At 29.7% G+C, this 23,796-nt stretch overlaps 2 protein-coding genes across 2 annotated transcripts; one reads left to right on the top strand and one right to left on the bottom strand.

Moving 5' to 3' along the window:
- Positions 1 to 13,278: 13,278 nt before the first annotated feature.
- On the bottom strand, positions 13,279 to 15,605 carry LOC116027020 (aquaporin NIP1-1-like). The gene is made up of 5 exons (XM_031268451.1): positions 15,442 to 15,605; positions 15,128 to 15,349; positions 13,994 to 14,191; positions 13,849 to 13,910; positions 13,279 to 13,654 (listed from the first exon to the last, which is right to left on the bottom strand). The coding sequence occupies exons 1-5, from the start codon at positions 15,595 to 15,597 to the stop codon at positions 13,495 to 13,497; spliced, it is 798 nt and encodes a 265-aa protein (XP_031124311.1). The 5' UTR covers positions 15,598 to 15,605; the 3' UTR covers positions 13,279 to 13,494.
- Positions 15,606 to 21,670: 6,065 nt separating this feature from the next.
- Positions 21,671 to 23,501, top strand: LOC116027028 (aquaporin NIP1-1-like). Its single transcript, XM_031268458.1, has 5 exons — positions 21,671 to 21,890; positions 21,968 to 22,189; positions 22,641 to 22,838; positions 22,921 to 22,982; positions 23,198 to 23,501. Exons 1-5 carry the CDS (start codon positions 21,768 to 21,770, stop codon positions 23,355 to 23,357), a joined length of 765 nt encoding a protein of 254 aa, XP_031124318.1. The 5' UTR covers positions 21,671 to 21,767; the 3' UTR covers positions 23,358 to 23,501.
- Positions 23,502 to 23,796: the final 295 nt, after the last annotated feature.

Below are 23,796 nucleotides of genomic sequence, written 5' to 3' on the forward strand. Positions count from 1 at the left end.
GAAGAAGAATTAATGGCATTTAAACGAAATTCTAAAGAAGAAAGCAAGCGTTGACTTCGACGCCGTCGTTGGACGCTAGCGGGCCGCGCATTTAATACGGTAATTAAGCATATAATTAATATATTAATTCAATTCATAAAAGATCATGTCAGTACTTATTCCTTTAATACGGAAATTAAATGTGTATTATTCATGATTAATTAATAAAGTAATAAGACATCTTCCCCGTATGACTCCAGAGTCCTAAATTCTTTAATATAATGAAAGTATGAAACCATGATACCTATTTGATCCTATGACTATTCAACATTATTACATTTTTACATTTAATCTCTCCGACCTAATTTTCGGTTAATGTAACTTATTTTACAAAATAAAATAATCATTTTTATTACCTTTTTCTTTAATTTCTTAAGAAAGAAAAGGAGATTGAAAATGATAATTTTCGCTTTTCTAAATTTTTGTCATTGTAACTGAAGATTAAGTCGAAACGGTCAAATGTAATAATAATTTAAAAATATTGAGACTAAACGTGAAAAAACTAATAGTCACGTATCAAATGTGAAAAACAATCCCATAGTTGTGGAACCAAAAGTGAAAAAAAAAAAAAAACAAACAAACAAAAAAACAAAAACTTGGTTTGATTATTTGTCCCTACAATTTTTTATACGACAATGTGCATACATTTGAGTAGGTATAGCAATAATAGTGAGATTAGAGTAATTAGATCGCTCTACTTATATTACACGTTCTCAATTTTTTGCTCTCTACTTAAAAGTGTTGTAATTTGACAAATCACTCTAATTACAGTTAATTTGAAATGTTGTTTAGAAAATAATATGAGTTGCTATTATAATTACTTTTCTTTGAATATTCTGAACTTACTTGAGATTTATGCGTAGATTTTGAAAACATTGTATACCTATCCCATAATTATGTGTACTATGTAATCTTCTCTCATATGTAATAGTCGGTAAATTACCATATATATATATATATTACTCCGTATTAAATAGACTCGTGTAACGGCTTTATGAAAAGTAGAGTAATTTTTGAAATTTAAATAAATAAGTCCTCGATTTCCTCATCATCATAAAGATATGCATGCTATATTTAATGGTGGTAATATTTAGGGATTGTGAAGGGCTGAAGGCTGTGTGACGTCATTGCTGTGGTGGACAGCGTAGAGATGATGTCCTCTAACCGGAAATTCTACCTCGGTGTGCGAGATGACAGTGTGAATGCGACTTTCCCATTTTTTTTCTTTTTTTTTTCCCTCTCTCTCGAAACAATTAAATATAATTTTTTTTGGGAAAGAAATTAGATTAATTTTTAAAAATTACAATCTTGAGAAGATTACACCTTAGACTTGTTTGGTGAAAAGCATTTTAAGAAAAAAATTAAGAATCATTTTGGAAAATCCAGTAACAAAAAATGTAATCAAAGACTTGTTGTTGTTGTTTTTGTTTTTATTTTTATTGTTATTGTCGTCGTTGAGTGTGTAAGGATATTTATGTCTTTTGAATAATCATCTCATTTTTATTTCTTAAACAATCAAACATAAGAATACAATTCATGAAATCTGATATATTCATTTCATGAATCAAATATGTTATAACAACTATTTGATATATTAGTCAAAGCATAAAAAAATAAACATTAGATAAACTTAATGGCGTTCAGGTGGGTGGGTTAGCCTGTCCCACACTCCCACTACAGACTAGAAATTTATAATCTTCGCGGGTTAAGCTTTACTAGTCCTAACATACGTCATGCGAGTTGATAGGCCTTGTGAGTTAGCTCACAATCTACACCAAACGATAAATCCAACAAATTATGTTAGACTACCATAAACAAAAATAAATACATTCTATATGTCTTTTAAACAAATAACAAAATTTCCAAACTTTAAAATTTGAAAGTGTAAAGCACATAAAATAAAGCAACATATTTAAAATAAAATTGATGTTTTCATGGTTGAAAAACTTTCTGATGCCTATTAAAAAAGAAAAGTGTGAAGATGATAATTGATGAATATACTGTAAGTATAAGGAATTGAACTAGAAAACACCAGAAAGTTGTAAACTGTACTTTATTTTTGACATTTTTATTTTCAATTAATTTCTCTTGATTTTCTTTGATTCACTTTGATACCCCTACTAAATCAGGGTTCCTATTACCAATTTCAATTTAAAACGAAAATTTTAAAAATCTGCTCTATGTTTTTTTTCAAATTACCCCTATATTAATTATCAATTATTAAAAAAACATAAAAACTAAAAATACTCATTTTAGATTAAAGAAAAATCATTCATTCATTTTGAAATAAAATGTATTCAAAGATATGTACTCGTAAAACATTTTCTTAATTCATATCTCATGATAACTTTTATCTCTGCCTTTGACTGGTGTCAAATGTGCAAGTTGGCCTATCATTTGTCTAGTTTCCGTTAAAAATAAACTGGACGAATCCAGTTAAAATATGGGTTTAGTCGAATTGTGCCAAACAATAAAAATATTGATCCGACATGACCCATAGCTCAAGAAATGTTTAGAAAAAAATATAAGTTTTTTTTAAAAAAAAAAAATTATTTACTTTAGACTTTTTACATTTAACAATGACCGATTAAAATGTGAATTGCGTTGAGCCAAACCAAACAATAAAATTCTTGGTCGGGCCCAACCCACATTAAAAACATATATATTCTTCAATTTATCGAGTTCACAATTATTATATTTATCATTTAATGTATTTATTTTTAATAAAGTAAGTTACATGTTTACAAATATTTATTCACAGATTTTTATTATAAATTTATAATTTTATTTTATTATAAATAATAATTATATCACTAAAATAATTAATAGTTTATAAGAAACTACTTTGTAATAGAGTTTGCTATTTTTTTTTTTGAGATCAATGTAATATAGTGTTTTTGTTCAATTTATGATATTTATATTCCAACTCATATATTACCTTTTAAATATTTAAATTAATTATTTTTACCACCAATATATTATATTAATATGTCCTAAACAAATAATTACAATGAGATTTTTTTTTTTTGATAATAATCTCTCGAGACTAATTCATTGAATCATAAGCGGAAACGTTTACAAGAAAAATTAATGGAATGGACAAACATTCCTTAGACATAGAAACAAATTTCCTAACAATGTTATCGAAAACTTGAATCGCAGACTGTTTCACAAATTTGAAGCTGAAGTCGACAAGAGCACTCCAAACTTCTTTACTGTCAATAGTAATTTGGTCAAACATAACGAAGGGATACTCTAGTTCAAAAGTCGTTGACACCACCCGAGTATCAATCTTCATTCTTTTGTGGTTCACATACGCCATGACCAATTATCGTTCTACGTACGCTTATAACAAGAACTCGCTAAACAAACGAGAGGGAATAAACTCGCAAAAGAAGCGAGAGGGAATAAACTTGCTAAAGATGCGAGAAGCAACAAATTCGATAAATAAACGAAAGGTATAATAGCAAGTTTTAGCAACAAAACTTACTAATAAAAAAACAACTTTGAATCAAGAAAAAATTACTCCTTCCTACTTCACCTTTTGCAAAACCCAAAACCTTCTTTTCCTTATTCAATGGTGATGTACTTCTTGACAGATCTGAAGCTGGGGAAGAGGAATAACGTCGGAAGGGAAGGAAAAGGGGCGGCGATAGCCGAAGAACACGACGACAGTGCGAGATCGTAGGTGTGGTGGACGGCAATGGGGGAGGCGAAAATGGAGAGGAGAGGCAGAGAGAATAGAGCAAAAGAAGATGACAATGTGAAGAGGAGAAGACGCCGCCTCCGCTAAGCATGCGGAGGCAGCGGCTGCCGAACCAAGGAAAAGAAGAAGCAAAGAATAATTACAATGAAATTTGAACACTGATTGTCTAATGTCTGATTATTAAATTAAATACCACGTTATGCCCTAGTTTTGCATCAAGACTGGGCTAAAAATATTAATCACTTATATTTCAGATTTCTTTTCAGAGCAAAAGAAAAAAAAAACATTTTTACTTTGAAGAACATACAACAGCAAAGGTCAACCAACAATGTTATTGAATTGCCATTAGTACAGTTTGCCAATTAATAGGGATATGGATCAGTACGCACTCCATTATTTATTTATTGTAAAAGCGATATGATCTCAAAGTTGGTACAGAATTGAACATAATTTTTGTCAACGTCATGCAGATAAGAAATCTTATGCAATTTAAAATGTTTAAGATATACTCCACCAAAAAAATTACTAATATGAGCCGTTGTAGATGTGATCTGATCAACCCAAAAGCAAACCCATTGATAGATCGAGGATTCTTTTGCAAGAAAAAGGAAGCCAACCAAGAGCGAGGAGAACAAAACAAAAAAGTTGAGGATGGACAAAATTGTGTTGCTACTACCGGTATTGTCTACAAAGAGGTTTTCAATAATGTGTAAATACAATCGGTGATATTATGTTTTTTTTTTCTAAGATGGAAAAATTGCTATATATCTACACAAAAATATATCTTCCATATATACATATGAGTTAAAATAACAATTGATTCCTATAACTGAGTTACTAGAGAATGAACATATTTGCCCAATTTATAAAAATCCTAAACAATGATATATAAAATCTCTAATGTTCCAGCATTGCATGCGTATATCTACACATTTGCTATTAATTAATTTGCTGGAATTCAAACAAGGATAACATCAAAAAACATAATCGATCCAAAACATATCTTCAATTGCACTATATAATATTTGATGTTATAATTTATATAATTATACATCGATCCAAATATTCTTAATATATTATAACAAATCCATTCCGTGCATTGCACGGGTTAAAATACTAGTTTAGTATTCAAAGATTGCACTTGCAAAAATGCGAAAGTGCATTGCACTTAGAGTTTCGATTCTAGAGTTGACTGAGTTTTTGATTCTAGAGTTGATTGAGTTTTTGGTTTTATTTTGTTTAGTGGTTCACTTTTTACTTAGGTATAATATTTTCGGTTTAGATTTAAAATTTAGATTTTTTGTTGATTTTATAAAATTTACCAAGTTTGCATATTTAGTTGTTAAATATTATATATTTATTCAAGTTTGCATAGTGAAGTTGATTATAATTACGAAAATGTCATTATATTTTTTAAAAATTTAATTAGATCCATCAAATTTTTATATATGTAAAGCTGAGTAGCCTGAGATTGGTTTTTATTTTTCTCCTGTGGTACTATATTCTTACAGGATCCTGAGCCTATATATATATATATATATATAAGAGTTTTTGGGTAATATCTTTATTAATTAATTATTTATGAAATGATTATATAATTTATCAGAAATATTTTTTTTAAAGTCATTATATGACCATTTTGTTGGAGAACATATATATTAAATATTGTAATTAAATAAATCCTAATAAAAACAACTATTGCATGTCAACCACATTATCTATGATGATGTTATCGATGACATTATGTCTACATGCACATGTGGAAACTTAGATAGATAGATTTTTCCATGGAAATTTGGCATCTTAACTAGCTTCCCAATTGGATAGTAAACTTAATATTGTAATCAAAATCAATCACAAAATTTACTATTTCCAGTCTTGCCATAATTGTCAACTATTTTTAATGATGCTGTTAGTGACATTTTCAATATGAACATACATTGGATAAGCTTAATTTTTTTTTTTCCCAAGAAGACTTGAATTTTGATTTTATAATATAATCGTGATAGAGAAATTTTATTAGAAATAAATTACAATTACAAGTAACATTCAAGAAATCAAATTAAATAATGTCCATCCCATCAACTGACAACTTATTAGACAAGACAATTCAATTTCACAACGCTCAAATATATCAAACAAATTACGGAGTAATTAAAGTCATTATATTTTTAAATTGTGTTGCTCAATAAAACAAATACAAGGATCCAACGTCATCAACTGTATCAACAATCTTTGGTATTCAGTAGTATAAGTATAAGACGTACTCTCTTCAAAAAAAAATTATCTACCTTATTTTACTGTTTAACACGCTAATCTTCTCAATTCGATCTCTTTGAACCTTGTCATGCACTAGTTCAACATTGGCTTCTTACAAGAACACCAATAATAGGTGTTCAAGTGTAAACCCTAATTCTATCACCAAAAGTAGCTAAAGAATGAAGATTTAACACCTTTATTTAAGTAACACTCCCTCATTTTAAAGGAATTGATGTAGATTGGTATAAGCTACATGACACCTACACCACCCTATCACCTCCACTGCTATTTTTTTTTTTTTTTGAGCTTTGTCGTGACCAAGAAGTGAGTTGGAGGAAAGAGAAAGTACGAGAATAAAGAAAAATATTTCATGAGTTAGAGTTTTTGTTTTGTTTTTGTGGGGCCAGTAAGGCGAGAAAAAAACAAACATGGCTGGTGCACATGGCACATACTAGTAGCACCGAATGGTCGCATTTAGGATCCGTTTTGAAACTCAAAATAATTTATTGAAGTTATTTTTCGGATTTTTTTAATATTTGGGTATTCAAAAAAAAAAAAGTCAAATGAAAATATTCATTATCGTCAACAGAAAAAAATACTCAATTTGACCGAAAATATTTTCCTACATTTTTAGTAAAAATACTTTTTTTTGGGTTCTTTATTTTCCCGTCTATCTCTCATCTCTCTTTAAACTAATTTCTGGATTATTATTATTACCACCACTATAATACCAACATCATCACCACTTAGCTTGTTGTTGTTGTTATTATTATTATTGTTGTTGTTGTTGTTACAACAAATAATATGTTCATTTTTCAGGGAAATGAACCAAACATAAAAAATTGTAATTTCTTAACTTTCAGTCAATAAAAAAAAATAGTTTTTTGACATTCATCTAAGCACTAAAAATTAAAATATTTTTCACAAATAAGTCATTTTCTTGAAATCATTTTTTAACAAATATTTTCTAAGTTTTCAAATGAAATCTGATCTTAAATTCTTAATATAATTATTTTGTTTTTTTTTTTCTCTTCTCCCCACATTTCTCCTTTTTCTCTTTCTCACTTGACAAGTACTAAAGATTTTTTTTTTTTTTCCTTTTCTCCCCTATCTCTTCTCGCTTGAGAAAAAAAAACTTGACAAATAGTAATGACTGTTGGAATGCTCTAACGAGACATGTAATACCTAATAAGACAAAAGGGAAAAATATCTCTGATGGATTAGGTGCTTATACTATGCATAGCCCACCATTCTGATCTTCTAATTAAACAAATTCAAAAAGCTCAATAGATGTTTGATCCTCCAATATATTAAAAACACACATAACTATATTTTATCCATCTTTAGTTCGATTAGTAATGATTTACTCAAATTATTTATATTTTTTATTAATTAATTATTTTAGCATTATTTATAAAATTTCTTAAACATAAAAAGTCAAGTGCAAAATTTATGAAATTTGTCAAAGAAAATAACAAAAAATTAAATTTGTTTTTAAATAATAAATACAATATGTAAAATGAGACTAGTAAACTATATACTAAGAATATTAACTTGTAATATTACATATGGCATTTAGTATCTCTATCACTGCAAAATTAATTGTAATTCCATCTAAATTATGTTGACAAAATTTAACGACCCATAGTTCTTTAATATGGCATCAGCATGTAATTGATAAATTAAAGAACAAAGACTTGCAGTCTTGATGGAAGACAGATACCCAGGGGAATCCTCTAATTAGGTTTTATTAAATGATTTGTTATTTATTTACTGGAAAGCAATAATCTAGGAATATATTATTCAAGTAATTTTAATTTATCACACGCAGACAAAAGTGAAATCTATCTACTACAAGTTTATCATTTTTGCTTACTTTGCTTAATTGTCATGATAATTATGGCTATAAGGACATCTTTGTATGTTTGCTTTTGTTTTTTTGTTTCTGTTTCTTTAAACTGAAAAGGAAATTGGATACTTTTTGCACCTATTAAAGCATGCCAATTGCCAAACAAACACCGCTCCATCTGCCCTTTTAATTTGATGCACTAAATCATTATTGGAGACAGCTATGATTTTCTTGTAATACTACCTCTTAATGTTAACTCCCTAATATAATAATTCCTCCTGTGTCTGATTCAATTAATGAAATTTCAATTCATTGGAGGCCTATTTATGATCAAATTGAAAGTTGATGATAAAAATTGGTAAATGTCAATAGTCAATGGACCATTTATGATCCAATTGCAAATCGGGGATAAAAATTGGCAAATGTCAATAATCAAAAGAACATTCGTAGAATTAACTAAAATCGGTATAAATAAATGAGAGTCTTGCTTTTAGTGACATGGTGAGGGTTCGAATCCTACTGAAAATTTGAGGGGTCATTGGAGGACTTTAACAAATCAATAGTGGTGAAAACCTCTAGCATATAGAAGTGTACATGAGGCGGGGAAACCTAAAATTATTTGGACAACTTTGAATTTACTTCCTTGATGGACCTTGGAGTGGGTTCATGGTATAGCCGGGAGAAGCCAAGAAACCTAGATTATCAAAAAAATTAAAGGTTTGCATAAATATTAATGAGTAAAATTAAAATGAGAATGTAATAGGACTCATCATTATTTATGTGTCTGATAAGAATTTGTTTTTTTTTAAAGACAATAAAAATAAATAATCAACAAAAAGGTTAAATATACTAAAATTTTCAGCAGTAAATACTTTTTTTTTTAAATTTAAATTGTAAACTAAAGACACTACAAAGAAACACAAGATATGACAAAATTTTAATGTATTATCAACCGTTTAAAATTTTTCCAACATACTAAAAAGTATGTTGAAAAAATTAAAAATATAATTTTTTTTTACATACAGGTACGTAAATAATAATAATAATAATAATAATAATAATAATAATAATAATAATAATAATAAAAATGTTCAGGGGTCCTCGGAATGAATTTTGCAAGCTTTTGAAGATTTTTTTTTTTAACATGTACATAGAAAGAGTTAATCATCATTGATTCATTGTGGGGCAAGTTAACTTTTCTTTTCTTTTTTTTTCTTTTTTTTTTTTAACAAAAAGTAATTGAGATTTGAAAGTTATTTAATTTTCCACGTATTTTTTATGTGTGGTATGTCAAAAATTGAAAAAAAAAATTAACCTAAAATATTAGATGTGTGGTAGTTAAGAAGGGCATTTGACGACAACCAAAAAATGTTAAGTGTTGCCCATTTAGCAGATGCAAATACAAGATGAGATTGGCGAATTGCGACTACAATATTCTAACTTAGCTTTTTATGCATCAATTGTCACGAGTTTGGGTACAGAAGTTTAAGTCATTTATCATGAATTGACAATGTAGTGAAAAGAGGATGTAAAAAAGTAAAAGTTAAGAGTGAGTCTTTATAGGCTATTACGAACACTCAGTGTGAGAAGAACGGAAATGAGAATTTCTCGTGGATAGCTCAACTGGTCGCATAGATCAATGATCGAGTCTTACAAGTAGTAGTGTAGGAGCAATCTCTCAAAACTATGAGGTTCTTTGTACGCAGTGAGTAATCTAATCTCGGATGGTCAATTGAAACACCGTGATTAACTCCTTTACAAACTGTGGGAATGTTTGGGATGGACGATTTCACCCTTTGTCACAAGAATAGAGATGAGCAATATTATGACTTTGTAAAACCAAATTGGTGCTTGCTAATAAGGAATGAATGTGGCACGCATACATAGAGAAGCTAATAGATGTGCAGATTGGATGACATCTCAACTTGAGACCTAGGTTTTGTGGTTTTAATATTTTGATGTTCCTCTAAGGCCATCCCCGTTTTTGGATTTTGGGTAATTTTAGAATAGTAAAATGTTAAGGATGGGTTTTTTTACAAATGTGAATGGGTGAGTTTTGGGGATATTTTTCTCCCGCAAATTTGAGGATTTTAGTAGGTAAGGGTGGGGCCCATTGTGAGAGAAGATTTGTGCCTCACATGCGTGAGGCGCAAATCTTGCGTCCAGGCCGGCACGTAATTACTTCTTCTTCTTCTTCTTTTTTTTTTTAGTTTTTTTCTTTTTTTCTTTTTTTAGTTTTTTTTTGTTTTGTTTTATTTTTTCTTTTTTATTTTTTTTTCTCCTCTCTCATTTTTCTTTCTTAATCACACCTAAAAAAATTTCTAAAAAATCATACCCAAATCTCCACTACTGAGGAAGGTCTGAGGGATTAATTAGGCGTATTCAATTCGTTCTGAAAAATGTGATTGAGGTGATTTTTTCTTAATTTGTGTAGTTATTTTTTTTTCTGAAAAGTAAAAAGATGTTATACATCCATTTATTTTTCGTACTATATGATTTTAATATGATATTAATTATATTTACAATTTTCTGTCTGAAATAATTGTAGCTCAAAATCATCATGGCATAAACGAAAAATAAGAGAATTGCATTTACTGACGTGGTTTGTATAATAAATGTAACAATTTTTATATTTATTAACTTTTTATAAATTAATCAATTTTATCACAAATTAATTAAATAAAGTCAAGTCAACAAGGAAAAATTTATCTTCAAGTATTGAGACTTCATTTCATATTTAGATAACGATAAGCCTACTTCTATGACCCATCAAAATGTAGATTTGCTTGGCCCAAAGTTGATTTAACTTTTTTTTTTTTTTTGGAGAATAAGTTGATTTAACTTTTGCAATAAGAAATGCAATTGTTATACCATGGACTAGTGTTCATATTGCATTGTGAATATTGATACAAAAATTTTTGTACCTACCGTTAACAATTTTTGTACACGTAAATAAATAATTTGATAATTGCTGACATATAATATAATAGCTACAACATATATGTACATAAATTGTCAATGACAGGTACAGAATATATCAACTATAGATACAGAATCTGAAGATTATTTTTAGACCAGAATTTACAATGTAAGGTAGACTCTGGTTCATGGTATAATTTGCCAAAAAAATGCTAAACATTCTTTTACAGTTTTTTTTTTCTTTTCTTTTTACCAGTCTGATATGAATCAGATCCGATGTCTTATACCGAGGATATGACAAAATTTTAGACTTATATTTCACCACAACCATCATTATTGTGTGTACTACGATCCAAAAACGCATAAAATATATTATTCTAACTTATAAAATACAGTATTCTAATACATAAATTACATTATTCTAACTCATAAAATAAATTATCTTATCATAGAAATTTCATTATGCTAACACATAAAGTATACTATACATTATTCTAACTCATAAAGTACATTATTCTAACTCATAAAATACATTATCTTGCTCTAAAAATTTCATTATTTTAACACATATAAAGGACATTATTCTAACACATAAAATACTTTATTTTAATTTATAAAGTACATTTTCATACCCTCAAAATGTTCATTATTCTAACATATGTGCAGACCAAAAATTTTTATTTTTATTTTTTTCAAAACGACGTCGTTTCGACCGTGATCCACATAATAATTTGCCTCACTACAATGCTTGATACAAATTCAAAACTTTCTTATGCGCATTTAAGTTTTACCCAATGCAAGATCCACCGATGATGATTATCGACATTTTAAATTTTATAATAATAAAATAAAATATAAATTAGTACTCCTAAATTGTATTTGCATTTTTGTACTTGTAAATAAGGATGCAAATCAGACCACCTTGTTCGGTTTTGAGCTAGTATTGTCAGGCTGTCCGACTTATTACTTTAGATTTTCTTATTTTATTTTTTTTTATCAGATTGGTCCTAAGCCTAAACCTCAAGTTGTTGGACTTATTGGGTGGGCTGAACCGCTAAACTAAAATTTAAAAATTAAAAGTGGGTACCCACAGGGGCAGCAATCATGATGAGTTTTGAAAAAAATCCACCCACGACGTTGATGGATTGGGATTTACTTCATGACATGTGAATGATACAAGCCACATTATAAATTCACTACACAACATATAAATATGTAATGTTATCTGTAGGGATGTCAATAAGGTTAGTCTGTTTGGTTTCGATTTCGGGCTAGCCCTATCGGGATTCAAGATTCGGGATGTCGAACTTATGCGTTCAGGCTAATCTTTTTTTTTTTTTTTGAGTTTATTACCGAAATGGTCTCTCGACTATTGCAAAATTACCAATTTGATCCTCAATAATTTTTCGTGCCCAATTAAGTTCCTCGACTTTGAAAACTTTAACCAATTTGATCCTCCGTTTATTTTTCCGTTAAACATCTGTTAAATCTGGACCAAATTGGTAATTTTGCTATAGTCAATGGACCATTTCAGTGAAAATTTAATTACCAATTGGTCCCTTGACTATAGCAAAATTATCAATTTGGTCCCAATTTAACGAATATTTAACGGAAAAATAAATAGAGGACCAAATTGGTTAAATTTTTCAAAGACGAGGAACTTAATTGGTCACGAAAAATTGTTGAGGACCAAATTGATAATTTCGCAATAGTCGAGGGACCATTTTGGTAATAAACTCTTTTTTTTTTTTTAATTATCGGGTTTAAAATTCTTGGCCCTAACCGTAAAACCTCGTGTTGTTAGACTTATTGGACAAGTACAACTATAACTTCTGACATTTTTAATTTTTAAATTCTAACTAAAAATAATTAATGCCAAGCACCTTGTGCTCAGTTGGCACTCTTTGTGCTCCAATAAGTTGAGAAAGTATGTTTAAACAGATACTACAATGTAATAGAGTTAGTTTTATTCAAAAAAAAACTAAAAATAATTAATATACTTACGCTATAAGCTAAGTCTATAATATAATATTTATAGTATTTTTAAATTTTTTATTATTTATTTTCATAAAAAAATATTTTAATTTATTTTGAAGTATATTTATTAAAATTTTATTTAAAAAATTAATTAAAAAATATTAAAGATGAGCTTACCTATAAACTCTATGCATGTTATGTTCTACATAACCACATCACTTCTATATATAACAAATACGGAGTAATAACTTCAAGTGGCTCGGGCTATCAGACTAGTCGTTTGGGCATTGGAAACCATTTCAATTGTAGTATGCTTTGTTGCTGATCAGCAGGATAGAATTTCTTTATTGTTATTTTCTGTGTGTCCAGCAAATACATGAAGAATTATTTCCAGGAATTTAATTCACCAAATAGCCTGTAATGGAAATACAATTTTCTTTGCTCAAATATTAATTCATTTCTAGAAGGGAGTACAAAAGCATACCAACTTTTATGCTACATTGGGCTCTACAAAGAGAAGCTGGAATTGTTTTTAAAGCATTTTTATTTCTTTTTAAAGAATATTGACAAACCATAAAACTTTCCCATCACAAGATATCATGATTTTTTGAGTAACCCCAATTAAATTGACTAAACATATAAAATTGTAATTACAATGCTAGGTTTCTAATCCCAGTCTTCTTAATTTAAACCGATGATTTTGAGTTTATCATGTCGCCAAAAAAAAAAAAGAAAAGAAAAGATATTATGGTTTGTTTTTGTGCCTGAGGATGTTGTAGACCCATGCACCTGCAATGGCCCCTACAGTTGGACCCAACATATATATCCATATTCCTCTGTATCTATTTGATACTATTGCTGGACCCAAACTCCTTGCTGGATTCATTGATGCCCCTGTTATTGGCCTGCACCAAGGTACACTACTCATTTAGAATTTGCGGTTCGATATCAGTATCGTGTTATATATGATACAATCATACAAGTGTAATTGATTATATCAGATACTATTAGTACCAGTACGTGTTTGATAGTGTCAGCTAGTACAACCAGTTATACTTATATAAGTGAACAAAGTACAACATGACAAAAATAGTTATACCCTGTGAACATGACATTGAGCAAAATGGTAGCTCCAATAACAAGGCCCGCAAGTTCTCCGACCTGGAATAACAAAGTACTATATTTGTTAGGGAGTTTTTATTCTCGAGAATATGATGGCACTATAAAATTATTTTCTTACTTACCGCTCGAGTATCAGTGGTAACACTTGAAATGACGAACATGAGGTAGAATGTTATTATGAACTCAATGATGAGAGATTGCAAATCCGATCCAGCTGGTGCTGTTCCAACGAAGTGATCATGTTCTCCGTTAAATATTAGCCGTAAGGTTCCACTTGCTGCGGTTGCTCCGATCATTTGAGCTAGTATATAAGCAGGTACCTTAAAACACACAAATTTAAACAACGTTTTCAGTTAGGACTATATAAAAGGTGACATTTAGCATGGCCAGCAAATTCTGCAAATTACTTCATGCAAGATAATAGCACTCTCTACCATTATATTGTGATATCCTAAACACTAGTGTTTTATCACACCTTTAATCTTGATTTACAAATTTTAGAATATTTTCTTATACACAATTTTCATATTTCAAAGTAAAATGATGCTTTTAATCTTGAATACAAAAATAACATTTTTCCTCCATCAGTTATACTGTCACTACTTTTAGTCCCTTAATAGCCTGTAAAGTGATTTATTTGGTCCCTCATCAATGTTTATGAAATAACTTTTTTAACACAATCCTAATATAATTCAAGGCTGGTAAAAGTCACTTTGTAGACAATTGATGAGGAACGACAAGTGACAACATGTATAGTGCAAGGACAAAAAAAAATGTTATTTCCTAATACTTTTTTAAAAGAAAATAATCATGATTATTTACAAGGTAAAGTATTCATTTTATACTTTCTATGGAGTTCGATCCTGTAACCACCTATTTAGAAATAGGTGCTATCACACCAGTTGTTATACCGTGGACCATGGTCCACAATTGTCACAAAATGATGTTGTTTCAATAAGTGAGAGAAATGACTCCCGTAAATTTCCGTACTGATACTACAGTTCATCTTCGATGATACTACAGTTGTATTGAACTAATATTGCAGTTGTGTTGAAAAGGAACGCGCGGAACGAAGACCGTTTCATCCGTCTGTTTTCATTAATCAAAACGACATCATTTTGATTTGCGGTCCATAATAAAATTTGTCTTATCACACTACATAGTAGTTGGTTTATTTCTTAATAATTTAGAAACCAAAAAAAAAACAAAATTGTAACTTTCCCTATTAGGAAATGAACCCATTTCTTATTTCTTACTTGTACACAGGGGAACCTTCTGCAGGTAGCAAAAGCAACGGTGACAGCGGGGTTGAAATGCGCGCCGGAGATATGGCCGACGGAGTAGATCATGGCGACCGCCGCCAGCCCCCAGACGATGGCAACTCCGGGGAACGTCACCGTTCCCTTGTCGGCGTTCACAGCCGCCGCCCCACACCCCGCGAACATCAAGAAATACGTCCCAAAAATCTCCGCAATCACCTGCACACACAAACACACAAACAATTAGCAAACAACAAAAACCAAAGCTACAGTATACCCAGAAATCTCAGGAAGGTATATATAAATTAAACCTTCTGGATAAAGGGCAGAGTGAAAATGAAGTTATTATTATTGCAGGAGCTTTCAGATGCATCTGCAGTTTGATGATGATCATCACTGATATCCAAAGCCACTGAATGGTCTACATGATTCCCTGCCGCCATCTCTGATCTCGATCTCCTATACATCTAATTCAAAAAATTATCTAAATCTGCTAGAGGGAATTGATATGATAGTTGGTGAGTGAATGAAGTTAGTTGTAGGAAATATATGGGTATTTATAGAGGCATAAATATATAGGCACAAGTTAATTAAGGTTTTCCTGGAAATGGAGTGTGTTGAACCGGGCAAACTTGATGAACACCTGCCATGCATATACTGTACAAGTATACAGTGGACTTGACTTAGCCGCTTAGCTAAACTATATTTTCTTACTATATTTTAATTCAGAGTCGCAATCATTACAGTATTCATATTAATTAGGAAGTTATATATCGCTAGCTATGCGATACATTGTCACGCATATATAGCTCCCCAAAAATTTGTGTGTGACCATGAATCTTTTATCTATGAGGCATATAGGCACAAGTTAAGGTTTTCCTGGAAATGGGGCGTGTTGAATTGAGCAAACTTGATGAACACCTGCCATGTATATATTATACAGTATACATAAGTCAAGTTAAGAATAATAATAATGACTTAAGGAATATTCCTTTTCAAAAAAACACTTAAAACGAATATTCTGTTTGTACATAACCGAAAAAAGATAAAGAGGGTATATTTGGAAATATCTTATCACTATACAAGAAATAAATCAAAATATACAATTTATTAATACACATAATTACACATTTATAATTTGTATTCCAATTATAACCTTACCTACATTGACTTTTATTATAATTATTTATTAATATTTTATATGCGCGATGCACAAAGATATATGCCCAATATTAATTATTTAATGTTAAAATCTTAGTTATATTAAAATATTTTTTTAAAAAATAATAGTGTGTGCATATGTGTGTGTATATATATTTATTCATTTATAATTGTAGAATTCATTTTAATATTATTGAAGTAGGAATTATAGAAATGATAAATTACTATACATAACTATGGTAATATTTAATTAAAATCTAAATGAATTCAAACTTACCAAGAAAAATATTACGCATGCATGTGCATGGTAATTATAATGTGAAAAGATAACAGAAGTTATTACGGTAGGGATATTTTGTCTAAAAAATTATTTAGTACAACTTTTATATCATAAGGTACAACAAAAATTAACAGAAAAAATAGACATAAACCAGGGTTATAACCTGGATTGATACTTATTGTGTTTTTAGATTAGATTATTATTTTTTATTACATTTAGTAGATAATACATTTGTATATATAAATAATATATATATATATATATATATATATATATATATATATATATATATATATATATATATATATGCAAATTCTATAAAATAATTTATGTAGTTATAATTTATATCGATATATTTATAATTAAAATAATTACATTTAGAAATTTAAAAAATTAGTATTTTTGTTTTGTATGACTAATATAGTGCATGAGTATATGATCGAATTTTACAGCATCTAAATTTGGTATTTAAAATAATATTTGTAAATTATATAATTCTTTCAATATTTTAAAAATAATATGAATTTTACAATATACAGAGTACTATATATCTCTTCTGAATTTGGTATTTATACAACATCTAAATTTGGTATTACTTTTTAATTTTTTTTTCAAATTATTTTAATATAATCATAATTTTAACATTAAGCACTAATATATACTAAACACTTATTTTTACTCATCACAACTACGAATACTATTATATATATACACACTAAATTTAATTATGTTAGATAGACACATAGAGATATTATATATTCAGACAAATTTCTCCTCAAGTAGTCCACTCCAAATAAGAGATTCAGTCTCCAAAGTAGAAGTTGCCACCAATACACTCCACATTATATTGCTTGACTTCAACTCTTCAAGTATAGCATATATAATAGCATCTAATCTTATATTTCAGCCCTTAGTTCATCTACACAATATGCTAACCAAATAACAAAATCTATAGTCAAATAGAGCCCGAACATTATACAAAACCCTTAAAATTTAAATTAAGTTGCAACTAAATATATCAACTCATCAATTTGATGTAATTAAATTTATAAATTGCCAACTTCTTAAAATTAAGTTAAAATATATCTAGTAAACCTAAGATAAAACATGTTTAAAAATGATGGCATGCCAGTTTTAATATATAACAAAATATGGGTATATTTGTAAATATTTTGTGTTTAAATACGTATAAATATTACTCATTCCGTCCCATTTTATGTATTTAGTTCGGTTAAGGATCTAGCTATGGTTTTTAACATAGTAGTAAGTGATTGATCTTGATAGTTAATGAGAAATAATTGCCTTAAGTTATTTACAATTTAATTTTTCATAATATTAATTTTAGTATTAGTAGTATATAAAACTTATATATTTAGAAATTACATGAAAGATATAATTAAACACACACAAAAAAAAAAAAGCAATAATAAGAAGATACTAAAGAAAATAAACAAAGAAGTATGTGATAGTTTGACCAATGAATAGTAAGCAAATTAAAATAAGTAAAATGAGACTGATAGAGTAATTGTTTATTAGTTTCTTTAGAAAAAAAACAAACATTTTTATAATTTTTAAATTTGGACCCAAAAACGACATTGAAACATTTTATAAAGTTTCAGTAAATTTGTGAGAGGCCGGAAACATTTCCAAAATGTGAATACACTGACCATTAAAAACTTTTGTGCAACATATTTCTACACATACTCCTAATAAAACCATAACATTGCATTTGCCGTGGGGCTTACTTCTTGAGAACACACTTACCATTTATTTTAAAGATATCATTAATAAATTAAAGCATTAATTCCACATGTGGTCCCTTGCCTTTGGTACGATGACAATTCTAAATTTAGTCTTAGACTATCGTTTTTTTCATTTAACATCACAGACTATTATTTTTTGGACACTTTCAATCGTTCTCATGACTTTTTCTATTTTTAGTAAGAGAATTTTTGTCTTTTCATATTTTTCTTTTGTTATTTTTCCGTTTTCAATCGGTTTAATTGGTTTAGGACTTTAGGTAATCTCTAATTTTTAATAACCATATTTTTCAACCGACTTTTAGTAAAGTCCTAAACCAATTAAATCGGAAAAATAATAAAAGAAAAATATGAAGAGACAAAATTACCTTTACTAAAAATAGGAAAAGTCATGAGAAGGACTTGTCAAAAAATAATAATCTAGGATGTTAAATGACAAAACGATAATTTGGGGCTAAATTTGAAATTGCCACCAAAGCCGATAAATCGCAGGTGGAATTAACTATAAATTAAATATTCCCACTTATTATTAAAAAATTTTAAAAAAAATAAAAAACAAAAAAACAAAAAAATAAAAACCTTTTTCAACTTTACCATTCTTGCCAAAGTGATAGCTCGCAAGTTGCATGGCTAAACATATAGTACGTATATTTTAATTAAATTGGGTGGAGTTAATGAATATTTGGAATGAGTAAACAAAAGTATGTGATGGGGTCAAGTTATTAGAAAATTTCTTTACATATATGTATCCAAATAGTCAATAGACCAATTCACACATGTCTCTTTAATCACATTAAATACTACACCCCTAACCAATCGTCCATAAGCCTTGTTTTGAGGGAAACCCTCTTAGACGACGACAAAGATATTTTATGAAGTAGTCCATCATCCATGCATAATGCACTGCATGGTGGCCGGCGGTGATGACGGCGTCCTTAATAGGTTGTTCAACCCTTGGCTTAAGTACCATTATCAATGCCATGGTCATCTAAGTCAAATGCATTGACACCTCCAAGCTAAGTCAAATTAAGTGGATCCCACTAATTTTACTTTTTTTTTTTTTTTAATATTCGGGTTACAAGATGAGTCACATTCGAGGATATATAGCTCTCTTAAAGGTGTTGTTGGCACATTTTACTGTGGGTCATCGTCTATGTAGCATCATGGATGGACCATGAAGTATTATGTATCATTTTAATTACACAGTTACACTTCAGTTTAGTTTGACAATATGGTTATATTTTTTAGTTTCATTTTCCTTTCACAGTAATTTCATTATAGCAATATTAAAGTATCATTTTAATTTTACTATAGTTTCATTTGATAATATATATTATTGCTTGAGCTCTATTTTTTTTTGTTTTATTTTCTACATACAATAGTTTAATTATGTATAGTAATGCTGAAGTATTATTTTAATTTCACTTCAGGTCATTTGACAATATATGTTATTATATGGTGGCTCTGAATTTTAGTTTCATTTTCCATAAACACTAGTTTCGTTATATAATACTAAAGTATCATTTTAATTATAATACAGTTTCATTTGACAATAATGTGTTCTATTTTTTAGTTTCAGTTTTCACACACACTAGTTTCATTATGATAACACTAAAATATCATTTAAATTTTACAACAGTTTCATTTGATGATCATAGTCCACATAGCGATTGTGAACCATGGTCCACTGTATAACAACCGGGTGTTGTTGCATGTGCATGCATGTTTGAACTCTGGCCTAATGGCACTAACTTTACTTTGAATCTCGTAGGGACACAACTCGAGAGTTAAGATCAACTACATTTATTACAAAATTTCCATTTTTTTTCTGTTGGCTTCTATTTTTTTTTTCTCAAGTTTTTTCATTATTAAAAAATAAAAAATTTCAGTTAATAATAATCACACCCCTTACTTTTTTACTTTTTAACATCATAACAAATTATTAGTGACTAAAATATTTACTACTAAATATGTTAGGATCAAACATAGTAGCGAAAGCACACCGACCAAAAGTTATAGCTAGTAACGAAATTGTTTTTTTAATTCAATTATCATATCAAGCGTTTATCATTACACCAAAATTTATATATAACTAGTAACGAAAATAAAATTTTATTTCATTATAGTTGCGTAATAACTGATACGTTTCAATGACATATGATGAACTTGACTCTTCAAGCTAACGTCCAACAAAATATTATAAAAATGAATAATAAATAGCTTGAGTCAAACATAAATAATAAAATTTTACACATAAAATGGCCGGATGCATGGACAAAATAGTTTGCATAAAGTCACCAATTAACCAAGACCGTTTGGTTGAGAAAATTTGTTGTTATATAGTGATCTATGCGAAAGTCACCATGTAAGACCATTTGGTATAGAAAATTTGTTGTTATAGTGAGCTATGCTTGACAATGTATCGCATAGCTAGCGATATATAACTTCCTAATTAATATGAATACTCATTTTGTTGGGTGTAGTACCGGATTTCCACTGTAGAATATCGTGACTAAACACCTTTATTGAGTAAGACAACTAGCCTGAAGATTTAATGTTGCTTCATACCTACATATATATATATATATATATATATATATATATATATATATATATAAAAGGGGTGGGATGGGGTGGGGTGAGGGAGGGAGCAGCTGCCCCCACTGTCCCTGTAGTGGCTCCGTCCCAAATGACTTCTTTACTACTAAATATGTTAGGATCAAACTCTAGTAGCGAAAGCACACGCGTCAAAAGTTATAGCTAGTTACAAAAAAACAATTTAATTCAATTGTCAGATCAACCGTTTATCATTACACGACAATTTATATATAGGTAGTGACGAAAATACAATTTTATTTCCTTACAATTGCGTAGTAACTATTACATTTCGATAATATGATGCTGAACTTGACTCTTCAAGCTAACGTCCAACAAAATATTATAAAAATCAAATAATAAATAGCTTGAGTCAAACATAAATAATAAAATTCTACACATAAAATGACCGGATGGACAAAAATTTTGCATAAAGTCACCAAGTGAGACCATTTGGTAGAGAAAAAATTGTTGTTATTATAGTGAGGTATGCGTGACACAATATAATGTATCGCATAGGTAGCGATATATAACCTCCTAATTAATATGAATACTGTAATGATTGCGACTCTGAATTAAAATATAGTAAGAAAATAGAATTTAGCTTAGCATAGCTAAGTCAAGTCCACTGTATACTTTGTACAGTATATGCATGGCAGGTGTTCATCAAGTTTGCCCGGTTCAACACTCTCCATTTCCAGGAAAACCTTAACTTGTGCCTCTATAAATACCCATATTTCCAACAACTAACTTCATTCATAATCACTCAACAACTATCAATTCCCTCTATCATCAGATTTATATAATTTTTTGAATTGGATATATATAGGAGAGATCAGAGATGGCAGGGAATCATGGAGTCCATTCAGTGGCTTTGGATATCAGCGATGATCATCAAACTTCAGATGCATCTGAAACCTCCTGCAATAATAACTTCATTTTTACTCTGCCCTTTATCCAGAAGGTTTATATCTATCTTCCTGAGATTTCTGGGTATTTTGAGGTTTAATTTGCTAATTGTTTGTGTGTTTGTGTGTGCAGGTGATTGCGGAGATTTTTGGGACGTATTTCTTGATGTTCGCGGGGTGTGGGGCGGCGGCGGTGAACGCCGACAAGGGGACGGTGACGTTCCCCGGAGTAGCCATCGTGTGGGGGCTGGCGGCGGTTGCTATGATCTACTCCGTCGGACATATCTCCGGCGCGCATTTCAACCCGGCCGTCACCATTGCTTTTGCTACCTGCAGAAGGTTCCCTTGTGTACAAGTAAGAAATAAGAAATGGGTTCATTTCCTAATAGGGAAAGTTACATTTTTTTTTTTCTAAATTATTAGCAAATAAGCCAACTATAGTATGATCCACCTAATGCTGTGGTCACAGGATCAAACCCCCCATAAAAAGTATAAAACAAATACTTTACTTTGTAAAGAATCATGACTGTTTGTTTTTAAAAAATATATATATTAAGAAATAATATTTTTCGTCCTCCAGCAAGTATACATGTTGTTACTTGTCATCCCTCATCAATTGTCTACAAAGTGACTTTTATAGGCCTTGAGTTTTATTAGGATTGTGCTAAAAAAGTTATTTCATAAACACATTGATGAGGGACCAAATAAGTCACTTTGCAGACTATTAAGGACGAAAAGTGGTGATAATATATGACCTTTTATATAGAGTACTAACTGAAAAGTTGTTTAATTTTGTGTGTTTTAAGGTACCTGCCTATATACTAGCTCAGATGATCGGAGCAACCGCAGCAAGTGGAACCTTACGGCTATTATTTAACAAAGAACATTATCACTTCGTCGGAACAACTCCGGCGGGATCGGATTTGCAATCTCTCGTCATCGAGTTCATAATAACATTTTATCTCGTGTTCGTCATTTCAAGTGTTGCCACTGATAGTCGAGCGGTAAGTAAGAAATAATTTTATAGTGTCATCATATTCTCTAGAATAAAAACTCTCTAACAAATATAGTACTTTGTTATTTCAGGTCGGAGAACTTGCGGGCCTCGCTATTGGAGCTACCATTTTGCTCAATGTCATGTTCACCGGGTACAACTATTTTTGTTTTATTTTGTTTTTTGGTGTCACGCTGCACTTTGTACACTTATATAAGTAATCAAGTATAACTAGTTGTACTAGACGCTATCAAACACTGATACTAATAGTATCCGGTATAATCAATTACACTTGTATGATTGTATCATATATAACACAATACTGATATCGAACCGCAAATTCTAAATGAGTAGTGTACCTTGGTGCAGGCCAATAACAGGGGCATCAATGAATCCAGCAAGGAGTTTGGGTCCAGCAATAGTATCAAATAGATACAGAGGAATATGGATATATATGTTGGGTCCAACTGCAGGGGCCATTGCAGGTGCATGGGTCTACAACATCCTCAGGCTCAAAAACAAACCATGATATATTATTGTTATGGGGAAGTTTTATGGAGTGTTAATATTCTTTAAAAAGAAATAAATATGCTTTAAATACAATTGCAGCTTCTCTTTGTAGAGCCCAATGTAGCATAGAAAGTTGCTATTCCTTTGTACTCCCTTCTAGAAATGAATTAATATTTGAGCAAAAAAAATTTGTATTTCCTTTAGAGGCCATTTGGCGAATTAAATTCCTGAAAATAATTCTGCATGTATTTGCTGGACACATAAAATAACAACAAAGAAATTCTATCTTGCTAGGCAAATTATTTCGTGGACCCAAGTCCAAAATACACAATTTACATACTAAATGTTTACAATTTATATACTAAATGTTCATAATTTACATACTAAATATTTACAATTCAAATTGTAAACATTCGGTATATGTAAATAGTGTATTTTAGACATAGGTCCACCTTACA

The sequence above is a fragment of the Ipomoea triloba genome, chromosome 1 (assembly GCF_003576645.1).
Source record: "Ipomoea triloba cultivar NCNSP0323 chromosome 1, ASM357664v1".
NCBI lineage: Eukaryota > Viridiplantae > Streptophyta > Magnoliopsida > Solanales > Convolvulaceae > Ipomoea > Ipomoea triloba.

Bases quoted from the DNA above. Each gene is read 5' to 3' on its own strand.
- LOC116027020 (XM_031268451.1), bottom strand. From the start codon at position 15,597: ATGTATAGGAGATCGAGATCAGAGATGGCGGCAGGGAATCATGTAGAC. The intron at 15,350-15,441 runs GTTTAATTTATA...TTGTGTGTGCAG, and splicing joins CTCTGCCCTTTATCCAGAAG to GTGATTGCGGAGATTTTTGG. The intron at 13,911-13,993 runs GTAAGTAAGAAA...TTGTTATTCCAG, and splicing joins TTACCACTGATACTCGAGCG to GTCGGAGAACTTGCGGGCCT.
- LOC116027028 (XM_031268458.1), top strand. From the start codon at position 21,768: ATGGCAGGGAATCATGGAGTCCATTCAGTGGCTTTGGATATCAGCGAT. The intron at 22,839-22,920 runs GTAAGTAAGAAA...TTGTTATTTCAG, and splicing joins TTGCCACTGATAGTCGAGCG to GTCGGAGAACTTGCGGGCCT. The intron at 22,983-23,197 runs GTACAACTATTT...ACCTTGGTGCAG, and splicing joins CTCAATGTCATGTTCACCGG to GCCAATAACAGGGGCATCAA.